Below are 20,527 nucleotides of genomic sequence, written 5' to 3'. Positions count from 1 at the left end.
AGTAAAACGTAAATGTGTAAACCTAAGGTCTCATGTACACGGTAGAACATCAGAGAAAATAACTGCAGTAAGTACAGGGATTGTGAGGACTGGGATAAAATTATTTTCTCTGATAAAGTTCCATCAGACTGTTTGAGACATCTAGAAGAATGATTGTCCGGAGAAGAAAAGTTGAGTGCTACTACGAGACCTGTCATGCCAACAGTAAAACATCCTGAGACCACCCATGTGTGGGGGCAATTCATCCATGGAGGGGCTCACTCACAGTTTTGCCTGAGAACACTGCCATGAAAAAAGAATGGGATCTACCGTATATACTCGAGTATAAGCCGAGATTTTCAGCCCATTTTTTAGGCTGAAAGTGCCCATCTCTGCATATACTCGAGTCATTGTCCCAGGGGGGTCGGCGGGGGAGGGGGAGCATCGGCTGTGAAATACTCACCTGCTCCCGGCGTGGTTCCTGCATCTCCGATGGTCTCCGGGCGCTGACAGCTTCATCCAGCATTGAGCGGTCACGTGGTACCGCTCATTACAGTAATGAATATGGACGCGACTCCACTCCCATAGTGGTGGAGCCGCATAATCATTACTGTAATGAACGGTACCAGTGACCACTCAACGCTGGAAGAAGCTGCCGGCGACGGAGACCATCAGGGAAGCTGCCAGGGACCGCGCCGGGAGCAGGTGAGTATAATGGGGAGGGTGAGCAGCATTGGGCGATATTCACCTGTCCTCGTTCCACTGCCAGACTCCGTCTTCCGCATCCTCTGCTGTGATGCTCAGGTCAGAGGGCGCGATGACATGGTTAGTGCATGCCCTCTGCCTGAACGTCAGTGCAGAGGATGCGGAATACACAGCGGCGCCCTGCGGAGGAACGAGGACAGGTGAATATTGCAAGTGCCGGGAGCCTGAGCGACGAGAGGTGAGTATGTCATTTTTTTTTTTTATCACAGCAACAGCATATGGGGCAAATATCTCTATGGGGCATCTTATGGGGCCATAATCAGCATTTGTGCAGCATTATATGGGGCAAATGTCTATATGGAGCATCTTGTGCGGTCATAATCAACATTTGTGCAGCATTGTATGGGGTGAATGTCTCTATGGAGCATCTTTTGGGCCCTTATTAACCTTTATGCAGCACTGTATAGAGCAAATGTTTCTATGGAGCATCTTATGGGGCCATTATTAACCTTTGTGCAGCATTATATGGGGCATATTTTAATATGGAGCATCTTATGGGGCTATCATGAACTTTATGGAGCATTATATGGGGCTCCTGATTCAATTTGGATATTTAAAAACACTTAACCTATTGATATCTCAATTAATTTTACTTTTATTGGTATCTATTTTTATTTTTGAAATTTACCGGTAGCTGCTGCATTTTCCACCCTAGGCTTATACTCGAGTCATTAAGTTTTCCCAGTTTTTTTGTGGCAAAGTTAGGGGGGTTGGCTTATACTCGGGTCGTCTTATACTCAAGTATATACGGTAAGTATCGTCGAAGAACAACTTGTCCCAACGATCCAGGAGCAGTTTGATGATGAACAATGATTTTTCCAGCATGATCAAGACCATGTCACAAGGTAAAACTGATAACTCAGTGGCTCGGGAAAAAAACATTAAAATTTTGGGTCCACGACCAAGAAACTCCAGATCTCAATCCCATTGAGAACCTGTGGTCGATCCTCAAGAAGAGGGTAGACAAACAAAAATTGTGAAAAACTCCAAGCCATGATTAGGCAAGAATAGGAGGTCATCAGTAAGGGTTTGGCCCAGAAATTGATATTCAGCTGCCAGGGTGAAGGGCAGAGGTCTTTAAAAATAAAGGACAACGCTGTAAATATTGGGACTTTACATAAACTTGATGTATTTGTGTATAAATGTTTAAAAACTTATGAAATGCTGATAATTTTACTTCAGTGACCATAGAAACATCCAACTAAGAGACCTAAAAACAGCGAAGCAACAAACTCTGTGAGAACGCAAATTTGTGACAGTCTCAATACTTTTGGCCATGACTATACATGAGAGAGAAAGAAGCCACATGGATCTCCCCACCTGTCCCAGCTCCTCATTCAGGTTGGATGTTCTGGCCATTGCGGGGGTGTCTGTCTCTGCATAATACATATCTCTATCCTGGAACAAAGAGGAAATCCACATTAATAATTCATGCTGGGATTACCCCTGACATCCATGACTGTATTTTGCTTAGGAGAATTAGTTTTAGTCTAAGCACATAAATCCTAGTGTTGCATACCACATTCAGGGTCGTGCACCCTGTGCCTGTAGTATATGATAATAATAATAATTTTATTTATATAGCGCCAACATATTCCGCAGCGCTTTACTATGGTCACACCCTGCAAATCAGTGGTAATACAATATCTCATATTCAAGAAAGCAAATTTGAGCTATCCTACCTATCACCCAAGTGCAAACATTATGGTTTTTTTCAAGCTGCATTTTTTCATAGTGTCAGCATCAAAATACGTTGTTATGATCTGTTCTTATTGGGTTTTTCTTGTTTCTTTTCATGCACTTTCTCCTTTTTGTTATATATTTTTTGTACAGATTTGACATAGCTTTTTCAATGCATTTTCCTAGTCCACATTCACGGATTCAGATTTAAAATTGGAACTTCATTTATTATGTGTATTTTTCAGCCTATAGGGAAAAAAATGCACCAAAAAAACACACCAAAAACGATAAAAAACCCAATGAAATTTATGGGTAATTGAACTCATAAATAAGTATCATATACAAAAACAGTTAAATAAATAACCAGAGGAGTATATACCCTTTAAAATTAATTTTATTAAATTAGATATGTTTAAAATCAGAAGTTAATTGGAAATAAACATGCTACTGGACATGACAAAAATCCGCATTATATAGAACATAGTATCCAATGATTATTATGTCAAATAAATCTAGAAAAGGCAATAATATAAGGGGGTAAACGTTCCCCCACAGGTTGGCCAATAATTAGAATTGGTGGAAACGTGCCCGTCGCGACCTGTTACATGCTTGTGAATTATTATTGTAAATTATGTTTACCTGTGGACATGGTTTAGAGCAGTGTTTTTCAACCAGTGTGCCGCGGCACACTAGTGTGCAGCGACACATGGTCGGGTGTGCCGCGGGGAACGGGAGTCAGCTGTTCTCTGTGCCGACTGTCAAGCTGACAGCCGGCACAGAGAAGCTGCAGCGCGCCGGCTCCCGGAGATCAATTGTACTCGCAGACATCTACCAGCTGCGAGTACAATTGAGGCTCTGACCGCTGGGTCAGAGCGACGCCAGCAGCGTTATCAAGTCATGTGATCACGCTGCTGACGTCACTATCCGGCGCGCAGGAGAAAGAAGAGACTTGGTGGTAAGTGCTCCTGTGCTGTGGAGCTGAAGACACCGAAGATTCAGCGTGGGGTGGGTTTATGGGGAGTATGTGGGGGGATTTATTAAGTGTGTGGGGGGGATTTATTAAGTGTGTGGGGGGATTTATTCAGTGTGTGGGGGGGATTTATTCAGTGTGTGGGGGGATTTATTAAGTGTGGGGGGGATTTATTCAGTGTGTGTGGGGGATTTATTCAGTGTGTGGGGGGATTTATTCAGTGTGTGGGGGGGGATTTATTCAGTGTGTGGGGGGGATTTATTCAGTGTGTGGGGGGGATTTATTCTGTAGGGGGGGATTTATTCAGTGTGTGGGGGGGATTTATTCAGTGAGTGGGGGGATTAATTCAGTGTGTGGGGGGGATTTATTCAGTGTGTGGGGGGGATTTATTAAGTGTGTGGGGGGATTTATTCAGTGTGTGGGGGGGATTTATTCAGTGTGTGGGGGGGATTTATTCAGTGTGTGGGGGGATTTATTCAGTGTGTGGGGGGATTTATTCAGTGTGTGGGGGATTTATTCAGTGTGTGGGGGGGATTTATTCAGTGTGTGGGGGGGATTTATTCAGTGTGTGGGGGGGATTTATACAGTGTGTGGGGGGATTTATTAAGTGTGGGGGGATTTATTCAGTGTGTGGGGGGGATTTATTCAGTGTGTGGGGGGGATTTATTCAGTGTGTGGGGGGGATTTATTCAGTGTGTGGGGGGGATTTATTCAGTGTGTGGGGGGGGGCTGGAATTTATTTAGCATGTGTGGGGCAGGGTGCATTTATTCTGTGGAAGGGGATGGATTTATTCTATCGGAAGGGCAGTGGATATATTCTGTGGGGGTGAGTGGGGAGATGGGGGTGGACACAGTAGCGAGGGGAAAAATGTGTGCTGACAGTACTGGGAGCAACGGTGATGGGATGTGTGAGGACAGTATGGGGAGTCGGGGGAATGTGTGAGGGGGGAATGTGTGAGGAGGAAATATGGAGAGAGCAAAGGGGTATGTTAGCAGGGGGGGATGTACAGGAGGAGGTTATTAGAAATGTGTGCAGACAGTATGGGGGGATGAAAGTGTGAGTGGACACATAATAGATACTGAGTAGTGTGAGGGTAACAGCCAGGAGGAGACAGTATGCCAAGTAGGAGGAGTGTAATGAAGGGGCACAGTAGAGAGACTGGGCTCTCTATGAGGGACACCGTATGAGAAGGCAGTGTGAAGTATGGAAAAGAGAGAGAGGGTAGTGTGGATGGCATGTACCATAAGAGGGACAGTGAGGGTCATATTATGTGCTAGGAATAAAGTGAGGGGCAATTATTTACTCAGGGGCTCAGCCTAGGGCAGATATTGTTATTCCGGAGCATTATAATAACACTGCTCTCTTTAAGGGTGTTGTGTCGGGATGTGCTGCAGAAGACAGGAGAAGATGGAAGTCTGCAGAAACGAGCTCTGCCGGTGGATGAGAAGAGTCATCATGGCATCTGGACAAGGTGAAGATGAAAAGAAAGAGGCGACTCCACAAACAACGTCATCTATCAGGTACCTGGATGTAAATGTGGTTTTTTTTGTGATACTAATTCTCATTTTTATTTGTTAGGAACATTAAAGGGGATGTCCAAGGTTGTGATGAGTCTGCAGTCATACTATGTGACTGCAGACTTCTGAATTCTCACAGTGCACACTGCTATCATAATTCTCTGATGTTGGTGATTTACATACATGCGGTCACGTGCTGACTAGACATGTGTGGCCTCATTCAATGAAAATGAATTGACTGAGGCCGGACACGTCTAGTTAGAATGTGGCCAGAAGTATACAAATCACATACTTGTGCTGTCATGACCGTCCACTCTGGCCACCGGCAAGGGAGAATCCTGAAAGTGTGCAGTGCTTGCGCTGTGAGAATTCAGAAGCCTGCAGTCACATAGAATGACTGCAGACTTTCATCTCAAACCTGGACGCACCATTTTGTGCCATTTTGGTTGGTGGTGTGCCTCGGGATTTTTTAAGTATAAAAAGTGTGCCGTGGCTCAAAAAAGGTTGAAAATCACTGGTTTAGAGGATGGACTGCTGCACACCTCGACGCGCATTTTACCGCCACCTGTGGCTTTGTCAAGTTTAGGGTGGGTACACAGTCTTTGTCTTACTTCTATACCTCTGTTGCCATTTCTATTATGTACTGATTTATGTGACCTTGTGGTATATTGTTTTTATGTATTGATGAATTTCTGTATTCAATAAATTTTGATACTTTTTTGAGCTGGTTGATTCTATTGCTTTTTCTTGGTCTCTTAGGTTATTTCAACTCCAGAAGAGACAGCTCTGTACGCGGGCATCGGTTCTCCTGGCACTATCATAGGAAAAGGTTTCGGAAGGTGACGTTTCTTCTTTGAATAAAGTCCACCATCGATTTAAGATAAACTTTTACTATATGTATTACTCACCCAGTTAATGAAAAGTGCCTGAGTGAACTTCACCACCTCCAGGGTCACCAGGAGACTGATGGGGATGAGGTTGTTGTACAAAATGATGAATGTGAGTAGATTGTATCCAAAATTATTAGAAATTGCCTCTATGGAAAGAAATGAACCCAGTGAAACAACTTATTGCTTGTTTAGGTAGTATAACAATTATTGAGATTTTGACAGTGGTCCCTATGACATTACTACATTTATTGTATGAATTACAATATGGTTGTGTTCAGAATTAGCCAATCACATTTACTCTCATCTTACATAGTAGTCAGTACTCCACTGCCATCATTTACAGTCATTCTGATTAATCTCATATAAAGTTCAGCTGTTCCAGGAGGACTTTCCTGACATTCTCTTAGTTGCATTTTACGACACAAGTCATAGTCCGTAAACAGTTTACAACACAGCAAAGGGATCTCGTTGCTTAAAGTTACTAGTCAGGAGAAGGGCACAAAAAAAGTTCTAAAGACATTAGATATACCAAGGAACACTGTGAAGATGGTCATCAAGAGGAGGTTTTACATGTGGAACAACAGTGACATTACCTAGAACTAGATGTACCTCAAAAAGAGATGAAAAAACTAGAAAATATTGTTCTGGGAGGCTGTCAAGAGGCTTACAGCAATATAAAAGAAGCTGCAGGGATTTCTGGCTAGTACTGGTTGTGTACCGCATGTGACAACAAACTCCCATATTCTTCATATGTTCAGCCTGTGGAGTAGGGTGGTAAGATGGAAGGCCTTTCTTAAAAGTCAAACATCTAAACCTGGCTATGTTTTTCTAAAACCTATATCGAGTCTGACAAAAGCATGTGGAAAAACATTGAACTTTTTGGCCATAATTATAAAAGGTATGCTTGACTCAAAGCCAAAACTGTGCATCACCAAAAGAACACCATACCCAAAGTGAAGGATGCTGGAAGCAGTGTTATGCTTCTGGACTGTTTTTCAGCAGCTGAAACTGGGGCTTTAGTCACGGCGGAGGGAATTATGAACAGTTTTAAATATTAATCAGTTTTGCAACAAATTCTTCAGTCCCCTGAAAGGAAGCTGAAGATGAAGAGTAATTTCAACTTTTAGAATAACAGCGACCCTAAGCATACGTCCAAATCAACAAAAGTATATTGGAATGGTCTAGCCAGAGACCCAGATCTGAATCCAACTGAATATCTGTGGGTCACCTAAAGAGGGCACTATACGCAAGAGATGCCCTCGCAATCTAACAGACTGCAAATTCTAGATGCGCCATGCTGATAGACTACTAACCAGAAAGACTGATGGCAGTCATAAATTCACTGGGGACGCAACAGCGTATTAGTTTAAGGGTGTGCATATTTAGGCAACCACATTATTTTCGTTATTTTTATTTTTCCATAATTGAACTGTATAAATTATACATACGGTAACTTTAAAGGTGGAAAAAGTTCTGAAATGATTCTTCCTGGTATGATTTTTTACATGACAAAAAACCTGGCATATTAACAGGGGTGTGTAGACTATTTTTTTTTAAACATAATTTTTATTGATTTTTTTTTAACATAACATCGGCTAGGATAACATAGCCTCAGCAATGACATTGTAAACTACCAAAAGTACATATACATTTCCACCGTACGTACATCCTCACACTGTGCAGCGTCTTAATTTTCGCTTTTGGTGTCTCCATTTCCTTGTTATGTTCTCTGTTAATTTAGTCATATAATGCACAAAGCAGTGCCGTTGTAAAATTAATTAATAAATTGACAATTGGAAGATAACATTTCTTTTCTGACAGTCCAATAAGAGGCCACGTCAGAGCTGCTTCACCAGCCATATTACAAAATATCTGCAAGATATCACATGACCTTACTGATTTCACTTGTCAATCAATTGGAATGTATTGAGAAGACAGAGAGATCATGCGACATCTGATTTGTTCTTGTAGTAAATCTACTGTGACACTGTCCTCTCTCATAGGGCAGTGAGAGAGACGAAAAGAACACACCCAGTTGACACTGTGGTAGATCAACTCACTCGGCTTTTTAACCCCTTTCTGACCTCGGACGGGATAGTACGTCCGAGGTCAAATCCCACTCTTTGATGCAGGGCTCCGGCTGGAAATGAGCGCATCGCTGTCCCCCATCACATGATCCGGGGTCAGCGATGCATCAGAATCCTTGAGACCTCTATGGTTACTAATCCTGCCTAGCTGTAAGCGCCACCCTGTGGTCGGCACTCATAGCACACCTGCAATTCAGCTACATAGCAGCGATCATCAGATCCCATGGAGGCTACTGAAGCATGGCAAAAGTAAAAAAAAAAATGTGAAAAAAAATAAAAAAAATATAAAAGTTTAAATCACCCCCATCCAAAATAAATCAATAAAAAAAAAATCAAACCTACACATATTTGGTATCGCCGCATTCAGAATCGCCCGATCTATCAATAAAAAAAAAGGATTAACCTGATCGCTAAACGACGCAGTGGGAAAAAAATTTGAAACGCCAGAATTACGTTTTTTTGATCGCCACGACATTGAATTAAAATGCAATAACGGGCGATCAAAAGAACATATATGCACCAAAATGGTATCATTAAAAATGTCAGCTCAGTACGCAAAAAATAAGCCCTCTCTTGACCCCAGATCACGAAAAATGAAGACACTATGGGTATCGGAAAATGGCGCAATTTTTTTTTTTTTTTTTTAGCAAAGTTTGGAATTTTTTTAGATAAAAGTCTATGAACTCGTAATGACCTGGAGAATCATAATGGCAGGTCAGTTTTAGTATTTAGTGAATCTAGCAAAAAAGCCAATCAAAAATAAGTGTGGGATTGCACTTTTTTTGCAATTTCACCGCACTTGGAATTTTTTTCCCATTTTCTAGTACACGATATGCTAAAACCAATGATGTCGTTCAAAAGTACAACTTGTTTTGCAAAAAAAAAGGCCTTACATGGATATATTGACGGAAAAATAAAAAAGTTATGGCTCTGGGAAGGAGGGGAGCGAAAAACGAACACGTAAAAAACAGAAAATCCCAAGGTCATGAAGGGGTTAAAGAGGTAGTCACAAGAATACTTTCTGTTTAAGTTTTTAACTGGTTTATTAAAAACATATTACATAAACCAGTCCAAAATTAGGGAAACAAATATGGCCCTTCTGGCATAACAGAAAAAAACAAAAATAGCATACAGTACAGTGTGTATGGCTGCGGGGATCCTCCTGCTTAGGGGAACAAAACTAGGTTCAGTTCTCTTTAAAACGAGCAGTACTCTGGAGTTCTCATCTCCAGACACACTGAACCCTGAATGAGTCCAAAGGCTGCACACTGACCTTCTGGACCACACTCTGGGGTGGAGATATGGTGAACAGCCTCCCACCCACTCTTCAGATGTTCACAAAAACCCAGTCCATAATATGGCCGATTAAACCATCTCAGCACTTAGTGTGCTGGAGCATTTCTCCAAGTTCATATCACTGAAGCTAATATCCTCAGTAACACATATCTTCCCTTCAGTATTTTACCAGTTACCTTCTCACAACACTTTGTGGTGATTTGCATAAAATAATCTGCATAGCATAAGAATGTACAGTATACAACTATGGTGAATATTAAAGGGTTATGACAGGTCTTCTTTAAAAACTGTTCTCTTGCACCAATAGAGGAGCTAATTTTAATATATTAACAGTATGCACTAAGCTCATAAGCTCCCTCTAGTGGTTACAGCAGGCAGGGAATTTGAAGCGCTGCAATAAATTAAGCAATGCATTATGGACTAAATCGAAAATAAAAAAAATGATAATTAAACTTTCACTAGGCCAATAATGAATGAACAAGCACCAGACATTACACGGTAGGAACTTACCATTAGCATCCAGATACCAGTTAGTCTCCTGATATTTCCTGTTCCATAACAAAGCCCCAACAGAGCTAACAAGCGCCATGACCAAGAGGATGCAGAACAGGACCAAGATCTGTACGTTGGTGACTTTCTCTACGTTTGACCTCTTCAGTGGTGCCTTAGTAGAGTTCTACAGAGACAATAAGGAAAATGACACCCAGATGGTCCACATGCTATGAAAGCCATAACACCATGCAATTTTGCATTGGACGGTCCTCAAATAAAAAAATTCACTCCCATCAAAGTTTTTATCCTCTTAAAGGGAACCTGTCACCCCCAAAATCAAAGGTGAGCTAAGCCCACCAGCATCAGGGGCTTATCTACAGCATTCTGTAATTCTGTAGATAAGCCCCCGATGTAACCTGAAAGATGAGAAAAAGAGGTTAGATTATACTCACCCAGGGGCGGTCCCGGTCCGGGGCCTCCCATCTTCTTATGATGACGTCCTCTTCTGGTCTTCATACAGCGGCTCCGGCACAGGCATACTTTGTCTGCCCTGCTGAGGGCAGAGCAAAGTACTCCAGTGCGCAGGCGCTGGGCCTCTCTGACCTTTCCCGGCACCTGCGCACTGCAGTACTTTGCTCTGCCCTCAACAGGACAGACAAAGTACGCCGGCGCTGGAGCCGCAGCGTGAAGACAAGAAGAGGATGTCATCCTATGAAGATGGGAGGCCCCGGACCGGACCGCGACACCCATCGGACCGGACTGCAGCGGACCGCCCCTGGGTGAGTATAATCTAACCTCTTTTTCTCATCTTTCAGGATACATCGGGGGCTTATCTACAGCATTACAGAATGCTGTAGATAAGCCCCTGAAGCTGGTGGGCTTAGCTCACCTTCGTTTGTGGGTGTGACAGGTTCCCTTTAATATATTGTAGCCATCATATTATATAGCACTGTGTCCTTACAATTTCTCTTTTTGCCTTTCTACCCAGATAATTCTTCTCTTTACATTAGGTCTATGAAATCACGTTATTAAAAACTGACTAGCTGAATCCTTCTAAGCTGTATGTAGAAACAGGAGGTCAATTTTCCCTGTGTGAGGCATAAGTCACTGCAAAAGTCCCTGGCAGGGAGAGGAGCAGCTGGGTCAGGAGGTGAAGGATAAATGCAGGGCAAGAGTCTTCCTGTTTCTACATAGAGCAAAGAAATGAGAAGAATTATCTGGGTAGAAATGCAACAGGAGCAATTGTAAGTACACAGTGCTATATAATATGATGGCTGCAATATATTAAGAGGATAAAAACTTTTATGAGAGGAGGGCTTCTTTAAGGGTGCTCTTGAGATCGGCTTACCTGAAGTGATGTATGCCAAATATTCTTTATTGATCCCTGCACATGGTTTGCCAGGATCAAAAAAGTAGTATGTTGTATGTGACCACACACAGCGCCACTCTTGTTCATCGGCTATATCTGGTACTACAGTTTTTCCCTATTTACAGGAATAGATGTGCTGCAATGCAAGGCAAGAAACACAGGTGCAGCATAACCGATGACGCAGCCACTCACCAGCTACCAAACTAATGGAGGGGTGGCTGCTTCACAATGCTGCACATAAAAGACTTGTATGTGGCGCTGTTCACACAATGGAGATGCACAGCATCCAGGCAAGCCTAGTAGTGACACCCTTGTATTAGATCAGGCGGGCCTGCCCAGCGCTATCCAAATGCACCCCATGTGCACAGACACCACAGTTTACAAGCAGAAAATGGGCCCAACTGCACCCCGAAAAAAAGTGCAAAAAACACATTAAAAAAAATTATTATGTGAGGTATTGGTTTATATTCTGGCCAAAATACGCAAGCTCATAACCCACGTCAAGGGTCCTCACGCTTATGAGTCCTATCTCTAAACAGCAAAAGCACAAAAAGAGGATTCAGAGATCCTAAAAAAATTAGAAAAAACAGGAGCACAACACGGCAGAGGTTCTTACCTGCCTAGGCCTCCAAACAAATGCACTAACAGGATGCAGTGGACCCATGTCGTAAAATAGAAACACAGGTGCAGCATAACCGATGATAATTTTTTTTAATGTGTTTTTTGCACTTTTTTTCGGGGTGCAGTTGGGCCCATTTTCTGCTTGTAAACTGTGGTGTTTGTGCACATGGGGTGCATTTGGATAGCGCTGGGCAGGCCCGCCTGATCTAATAGAAGGGTGTCACTACTAGGCCTGCCTGGATGCTGTGCATCTCCATTGTGTGAACAGCGCCACATACAAGTTTTTATGTGCAGCTATGTGCCAATCAGCCACCCCCTCCATTAGTTTGGTAGCTGGTGAGTGGCTGCGTCATCGGTTATGCTGCACCTGTGTTTCTATTTTACCACATGGGTCCACTGCATCCTGTTAGTGCATTTGTTTGGAGGCCTAGGCAGGTAAGAACCTCTGCCGTGTTGTGCTGCTGTTTTTTCTAATGCAAGGCAAGAACAAGAGTGGCGCTATTTGTGAAAGAGAAAGCAGAGATGTGACTGAGAAATATCTAAGGATATACCTGAAATAGACACTAAAGTATTACTTTATAAGCCTTGTTCACAAGTGTTCGTGTGCCATAAGTTAATATTTAGGACACAGAAACACTTTATAAGGCTGATTTACATATTTTATTTTTTCGCGGAGCGAAGGCGAGATGCATTCGAATTTGGCCTGATTAATGGACCAAATTCATAGATTTTAATGCATGGGTCTGCGATGCAAACGGAACGCACATGGATGCCATCCGCTACTGTTTTCTGTGCATCACAATCACAAACACGGACATCTTCATCGGCCCTTATGCTCAGGTTCAGGGGAACGTCTGCCATGACTACATTCTTAAAAAATACAAGGTTGTCGGAGAGATAGAATCTCAATGTCAATGATGCTCTTCTGATGTTAATGTAAAATCTGGGACCATTTACTGTTACTACACTACAATAAGAAAGGCTGATGTAATCTACTTGTCCTTGCAGAGAAACTGGCGCTTGGATGAGGACGGTACAAGTTTAACTATCGGCGCTCGTGGCACTAGGGTTTTCAGGAGGCAGACAGTCTAGCCACAATCACAGAAAACTTCTGAGGTCATCATATGGCATTGTCAAAGTGAAAATCGTATAAAAGTCATCAAAATCAAAACTGGTATCACATGGGAAAAGGTGAAAGACTCCCGAAGTTTTAGAGGAAATTCCAATATTATTCTAAATTATTTGAAATGGACAAACGGAATATGGAAGAGGAATATGCCCACTTGAAGAAAAATCTAAGTAGGATCTATAGATATGTTCTTCCTTAAAGGGGTATTTGCATGTTAGTAATTGATGAAAGGAAGCTAGGTTATGCCATTGGAGCTCCGACCTCTGGGGCTTCACCAATCCTGACCTATAGGCAACATATTGAAAGTCTAAGAATTGAAGGCAAAATTCTGTGGCCTCCTATAGGTTTTCTACTTCCTCCCAGTCTAAACTGACAGCGTAAGCAAAATTAGCACAAAATGAATGCAACAGAATTGAACAAAAAGATTTGCATCGCCATGGTCTGTTGTCCAGTCTGGTCCTTCATGGCAGCCAGATGAGGACACTCTTAATTTCTGCCGTCGGCATTCTCTGCACCTCTTGCGCTTATTAGGCCCTATGACATCACAACCCCGATGTGCAGGTCATGACGTACTTGAGGCCTAGTAAGGAGAAAAGGCGTCCAATATGCCGGCAGCAGAAGTGGAGATTGCCGTGGGCAGGTTGTCTTTGATGACATGGCGCTGGAGTAAGGCAACGCAATTTTTTTTGCTTAATTTTACAATTTAGTAAAGCATTTACAAAAAATCATAGAACGTTTTAAAAATATAAAAAAGGATTATCCATGCTCGATTTGTAAGGGTTCGAACGTCAAGATTCCCACTGATCAGCACAATGTAGGGGCTGACGTCTTCCTGACAAAGCTGCCTTTACTTTATTGCTTAAACAGACAAAGAGAATGGGACAAGGCAGACTACCAGGCACAGCCGCCAAGCTACTGTGCCCATATAAAAAAGGAAGAGAAGATTGCAGAAATGCCACAACCCCATCAATGTGCTGATCAGCAGTTTCCCAGATGTTGGACAATAACCAATAAAACTTTGGTGGCCCATCCTAACAATATACTGTTATGGTTATAGATCTGGAGAACCATGCTAGGGCTCGTTCACACATCCGATTTTCACTTACAAGCGCTATTCGTGGTTTTCAAGGACTTATGATATTCTTTAGGGCTTTGCATATGTCAGATTTTTTTCCTTGGACCAAGTGGTCTGTGTAAAATATTGGAGACATGTCCGATTTTCATCCGAGAGTTGGATCAAAATTGGCAATGCAAGTCAATGAGTCCGTGAAAAAAAATCGGAACGCACTCTGATCTCAGAGCGCGTTCCGATTTCACGGACTCTCAGAATGGAGAAGGGGGAGACTTATATTTTATTTCTCCATATACAAGAAAAACAGTTGACCCCGGACCTCACTATGATTAAACACTGATCAATGTCTGATCACAATAATGAGTCCATTTTTCTCACACATGGAATCATCAAAAGTCTGAAGGAACACTTAAACTTAGAAATCATGGTCTACGACTAGGAATCAGGAGTCTCCTATCAATGGATTTACCTGCATTAGTTTGGTGTCATGTCCCGTGTACACAACAATCCCCACGACCCATTGTGTGTTCCTGATCTGGGCTCCTCTTAATAATATCTGATCAGGTCCAACAGCAACCGGGCTATATCAAGAAGAATTGGCAGAATTAACATTTTGTCCAATTAATAAAACAAATGACTATAGACAAAACCCAGTCCACATGTTCCGTTTCCTCAGGGAAGTAAATTGTTCTACGAGGTGGGAAAGAAATTTCCAATTTCAAACTGAGCTTCATATATAGACTGTAGAAATAAATGATCTATGAGCTGACAGGAACTTAACCCTAGTTTAATAGATCGAATAAGGACAAAATCATATTATTGGCATAGGAGACATCAGTACTAGTTACACAACATTCAAGTACATCAGGAGATACACGCCATGCCTTAATTTTTTGCTTTTAATAGGTGAAGCATGCTGTATGATCTTCTTTGATGTAATATATTTGAGATGTTAGTGGCTTTTGATCACTGAGCACAGCAAGGCCTACCCGGATGTACACAGCATCTTACAGACATCTGTCTGAAATGCATAGTCATTTAGTAGGAGCAAAAAAAAGATCCATTTCCATATATTTGCCAACTAAGTATGTTGAAATTGGGATTAAAGGGAGTCTGTAAGCACAAAATGATTGTTCAAACCAAGCATAAGGGCTTGGTGCACTCTTGGCATGGCCAGACAGTTTAGTTTATCTTCCCAACTACCGTATTTTCCGGCGTATAAGACGACTGGGCGTATAAGACGACCCCCCAACTTTTCCAGTTAAAATATAAAATCTTAAAAATCGGGGGTCTTCTTATACGCCGTATGTCATCTTATACGGCCGGTGACTAATGTGCCTTTTTTTTGGGGGGGAGTGGTCCCGATGACGGAGGGGGCGTCTCACAGGGAAGTGTGAGTATGCCCCATTACCTCATATTGTAGCTGCAGCGTCAGCGTGGGGTGCTGGGGAGCGGCGGCGGCTTCTCCTTTGTGCCGCGTGGGTGCTGTGGGGCGGCGGTTCCTTTTGGTACAGCGCCGGGGCTCTGTGCTGTGGGGCGGCAGCGGGGGCGTATCTTCAGGGAGAGTCAGTCGGGGCTCCTCCGGCATCTCCCGAAATCCCGGAGGCGCCGGCAGCTCCATTGCTGCGATGCGGTGGCCTCCGGGAAAATGGCCGCTGGGGGCGGCGCAGGCTCAGATTCAGATCTCGTCCCGAGATCTCGGGAGACGAGATCTGAATCCGAGCCTGCGCCGCCCCCAGCGGCCATTTTCCCGGAGGCCACCGCATCGCAGCAATGGAGCTGCCGGCGCCTCCGGGATTTCGGGAGATGCCGGAGGAGCCCCGACTGACTCTCCCTGAAGATACGCCCCCGCTGCCGCCCCACAGCACAGAGCCCCGGCGCTGTACCAAAAGGAACCGCCGCCCCAAAGCACCCACGCGGCACAAAGGAGCAGCCGCCGCCGCTCCCCAGCACCCCACGCTGACGCTGCAGCTACAATATGAGGTAATGGGGCATACTCACACTTCCCTGTGAGACGCCCCCTCCGTCATCGGGACCACTCCCCCCCACCCACCATAGATACCCGGCGTATAAGACGACCCGTGACTTTTAAGAAGATTTTCAGGGGTTAAAAAGTCGTCTTATACGCCGGAAAATACGGTACTTGTTTTTGATCTTCTTACACTCTCCTCTGGTTCTTGTAAAAAATAGAGCTCTCACTCAAGGAAGAAGAAAGAGGAGATACAGTACAGACCAAAAGTTTTGACACACCTTCTCATTTAAAGATTTTTCTGTATTTTCATGACTATGAAAATTGTAAATTCACACTGAAGGCATCAAAACTATGAATTAACACATGTGGAATTATATACTTAACAAAACTGTGAAGCAACTGAAAATATGTCTTATATTCTAGGTTCTTCAAAGTAGCCACCTTTTGCTTTGATGACTGCTTTGCACACTCTTGACTTTCTCTTGATGAGCTTCAAGGGGTAGTCACCGGAAATGGTTTTCACTTCACAGGTGTGCCCTGTCAGGTATAATAAGTGGGATTTCTTGCCTTATAAATGGGGTTGGGACCATCAGTTGTGTGGAGCAGAAGTCTGGTGGATACACAGCTGATAGTCCTACTGAATAGACTGTTAGAATTTGTATTATGGCAAGAAACAAGCAGCTAAGTAAAGAAAAACGAGTGGTCATCAAAACTTTAAGAAATGAAGGTCAGTCAGTCGGAAAAATTGGGAAAACTTTGAAAGTGTCCCCAAGTGCAGTTGCAAAAACCAAAAACCATCACTACAACAGCTACAGCGCTACAAAGAAACTGGCTCACATGAGGACCGCCCCAGGAAAGGAAGACCAAGAGTCACCTCTGCTTCTGAGGATAAGTTTATCCGAGTCACCAGCCTCAGAAATCGCAGGTTAACAGCAGCTCAGATTAGAGACAAGGTCAATGCCACACAGAGTTCTAGCAGCAGACACATCTCTACAACAACTGTTAAGAGGAGACTTTGTGCAGTAGGCCTGCATGGTAAAATAGCTGCTTGGAAACCACTGCTAAGGACAGGCAGCAAGCAGAAGTGGAAATCTGTGCTTTGGTCTGATGAGTCCAAATTTGAGATCTTTGGTTCCAACCACCGTGTTTTTGTGCGACTCAGAAAAGGTGAACGGATTGACTCTACATGCCTGGTTCCCACCGGTAGCATGGAGGAGGTATGATGGTGTGGGGGTGCTTTGCTGGTGACACTGTTGGGGATTTATTCAAAATTGAAGGCATACTGAACCAGAATGGCTACCACAGCATCTTGCAGCGGCATGCTATTCCATCCCATTTGCGTTATTTGGACCCTCATTTATTTTTCAACAGGACAATGACCCAAAACACACCTCTAGGCTGTGTAAGGGCTATTTGACCAAGAAGAAGAGTGATGGGGTACTACGCCAGATGACCTGGTCTACACAGTCACCAGACCTGAACCCAATCGAGATGGTTTGGGGTGAGCTGGACCGCAGAGTGAAGGCAAAAGGGCCAACAAGTGCTAAGCATCTCTGGGAACTCCTTTAAGATTGTTGGAAGACCATTTCCGGTGACTACCTCTTGAAGCTCATCAAGACAATGCAGAGTGTGCAAAGCAATCATCAAAGCAAAAGGTGGCTACTTTGAAGAACCTAGAATATAAGACATATTTTCAGTTGTTTCACACTTTTTTTGTTAAGTACATAATTCCACATGTGTTAATTCATAGTTTTGATGCCTTCAGTGTGAATTTACAATTTTCACAGTCCTGAAAATACAGAAAAATCTTTAAATGAGAAGATGTGTCCAAACTTTTGGTCTGTACTGTATATGGAAAACAAGTAGCTAGGAAGGTACTCTCAGGAATGGAGGCACAGTCATATTCCCATGGGAGTTCCCAAAAGATAACCATGACATACTTACATACTTACATTAGAGTTGGTAGTATATGGATACTTAATTACCGCTCACATATGAGCTATGGAACAACTCCAATTTACCAGTGGATGCCTACTTTTGGTAGAGGTTTGTAGAAACAGTGAAGGAAAGCACGGAAACTGCAAAGATTGTATCTGAAATATCAGGGGAAATTCAGAACTGCTGGCAGCTATGCCTTGAAGAGACTCAAATTTATTAAGGGGCATTTACTTGCCTTTAACCTTTCTCATTTTAATTTTGCTACCTTTCTTAGACAAGTCTAGAGACATTTTATTTTAGACCAATTATAACGACACAGCATTTTATCTTAATTAACCAGACATGCACTTTCAGTAAGCCAGGAGTCATTGACTGTTAACTATATGTTGACTTTTGAATTTATGTGTTTCCTTCTAGTTGGTCAAGAAGACACAGATTTTTGTTTGTATAAGCCTGTAATATTGAGACGTAAGATGACATTTGATGTAACATATTGTGCTGTTATCCTGGATTACTAGAGATGCAGGATAATTAAACAATGATGTGTTGATTACACATTCACCAGGCCAGTTAGCTTGTTGACTTGCAAAACAGTGGAAGAAAACTATGCAAATAGATTAAATAATTATCAAATAATGCGAGTTGATCTCATCACCATTATTCCCCTTAACCCCTGCATGCAGGATTGAAGGATAGCTGTTAAATATAAAAAGAGGATATATCCACCTCTGTAACAGATACCTTCATATACAGATATACATCCAGACATCCAAACATCCAAAGAACCAGTGACTCTCTACAGGACAGCAACCAAGACATCATGGCTCCATCATGAGGGACCCAGATTTGTCATTCTACAGCTTAGGGAACCATGGCCCAGGCTGAAAGAATACAGATCTGCACCACTGACCATCGCTGAACCATGGATACATTTGGGGTAGTCGGGATTTGGACCCACCGGTCATCTGAGCCCCATGGATATGTTTGGGAAAGCCAGGAATGTGACACACTGGTCACCGAGCTCCATGGAGATGTTCGGAGAAGCCAGGTTGTGAGCCTCCGGTCAACAGGCCTTGTACCTCAATGGACTGTCAGCTTCCAAAGCTTGTCATTACCTCCTCTCTGTGCGTGCCACAGGTGGGGTAGTCAGCCCTGGAAGCTCTGAAATCACAGCTGTTCTTATCCCGGCTAGTCAGCGGAAGGGTGAGACTTTGTAATTTTGCACCATCTTGATTATTTTGCTGGGACTGTTCTATGTGTTATTTTGCCTGTTTAGTTGTTCAATAAAGTTTTGTCACACAGTTTTACCCTCAACCTGTGTTGTCTGAGTAGTATTATGCCCACGGTAAAAGGAGAGCAGGCATTCGGTGAGGTCATCCCTGGTCCATGCAGTTTAGGCTAGCAAACCAGGGCACCCGCTCACCACCCTGTGTCTCCACACTAATGTCTAACACTAACCTATTGCTGTCCAGGCGTAGGTTTCCAGTGAAATCATACAGATGGCGATTAGGTCCTTCACATTCGATTCTTCCAGTCAATTTAAACAAATCATCAATAGATTGAAGATTTGATGTTGCCGGTAAACCCTTCAGAGAAAGAGCAAAGAAAAGAAAACAGTTGATTTCTATGATAACAATTAACACTGACAAGTCTATATACTTGATAAAGTGATACAGACATGTTTTTATATATATATTTTTTAAAAATACAGTATATCCCGCACTGTTGATGCGCAGGTGAATCTTTTCACGCTTAGACTGAAGTAGGACATGCAGACACACACAGTAGCTCCCATTTACACGTAAGCTGCAATACTATGCAAAAGGTTTAGGCAACGGTGGACAAATTCTGGAAATTAAGATTGATTTAAAATAACAAAAGTGTTAGTTTTTTTATCAATTAACAAAATGCAAAGTGAATGAACAAAAGAGAAATCTAAATCAAATCAGTATTAACTTTGACCATACTATGCCTTCAAAACAGCATCAAAGCTTCAATTCAACATCAATTTAACACTTGCACACAGTCTTTGAAGAAACTCAGCAGGGAGATTGTTCTACTTGTTCTAAATATCTTGTAGAACTAACCACAGACCTTCTGTGGATGTCACTTTTGCAAATCCTTCTATCTTTTCATGAAATACCAGACAGACTCAATGATGATGATAAGATCAGTATTTTGTGGGGGCCAGATCATCACTTCCAGAACATCTGGTTCTTCCTTACACCGAAGACAGTTCTCAATGACAAATGTACTTTGCGGCAGGACAGAGACCCCAAGCATAGAGCCAATCAGACGCCTCCCTGATGGTATTGCATGATGGCTACGTATCTGCATATACTTCTCAGCATTGAGGACACAATTAATCTTGACTAATTTTTCAATACCATTTTCTCAAAAGCAGCCCCAAACTTGCAAGGACCATTCACCATGTTTTACTGTTGCGTGCTGACACACATCAGGTTATGTTCATATGTTCAGTATTTGGTCAGTATTTTACATCAGTATTCGTAAGCCAAAACCAGGAGTGGGTGATAAATACAGAAGTGGTGACGTATTTCTATTATACTTTTCCTCTGATTGTTCCAGTGTGTGTGTGTGTGAATCCCTCCTATTCATCTTGTTGAACACACTGGTGCACAAAAAGAGGACCACATTCTTACCACGAGAGAGGTTCAAGAACCACATCCAGACCCCACCCAAATAGTGCCATCCAGCTCCTGCCTTTCCCACATGGTACTCAAATAGT

The 20,527-nt window shown here is 42.8% G+C and overlaps 1 protein-coding gene across 3 annotated transcripts in view; it reads right to left on the bottom strand.

The window, feature by feature from the left end:
• ATP8A2 (ATPase phospholipid transporting 8A2) overlaps positions 1-20,527 on the bottom strand; it is a 1,056,467-nt gene that overhangs the window by 751,355 nt on the left and 284,585 nt on the right. For all 3 annotated transcript variants that reach the window (XM_069759054.1, XM_069759055.1, XM_069759056.1), the window contains 5 exons: positions 19,237-19,364; positions 14,338-14,449; positions 9,696-9,861; positions 5,821-5,948; positions 2,065-2,142 (listed from right to left, as the gene is read on the bottom strand). In XM_069759054.1, the coding sequence (XP_069615155.1) occupies positions 2,065-2,142; positions 5,821-5,948; positions 9,696-9,861; positions 14,338-14,449; positions 19,237-19,364 (612 nt within the window). The remainder of the gene's footprint in view (positions 1-2,064; positions 2,143-5,820; positions 5,949-9,695; positions 9,862-14,337; positions 14,450-19,236; positions 19,365-20,527) is intronic.

Source organism: Ranitomeya imitator, chromosome 3 (assembly GCF_032444005.1).
Source record: "Ranitomeya imitator isolate aRanImi1 chromosome 3, aRanImi1.pri, whole genome shotgun sequence".
NCBI lineage: Eukaryota > Metazoa > Chordata > Amphibia > Anura > Dendrobatidae > Ranitomeya > Ranitomeya imitator.
Note: the sequence above shows the minus strand (reverse complement) of the source record. Positions and strands in the feature narration are given on the sequence as shown.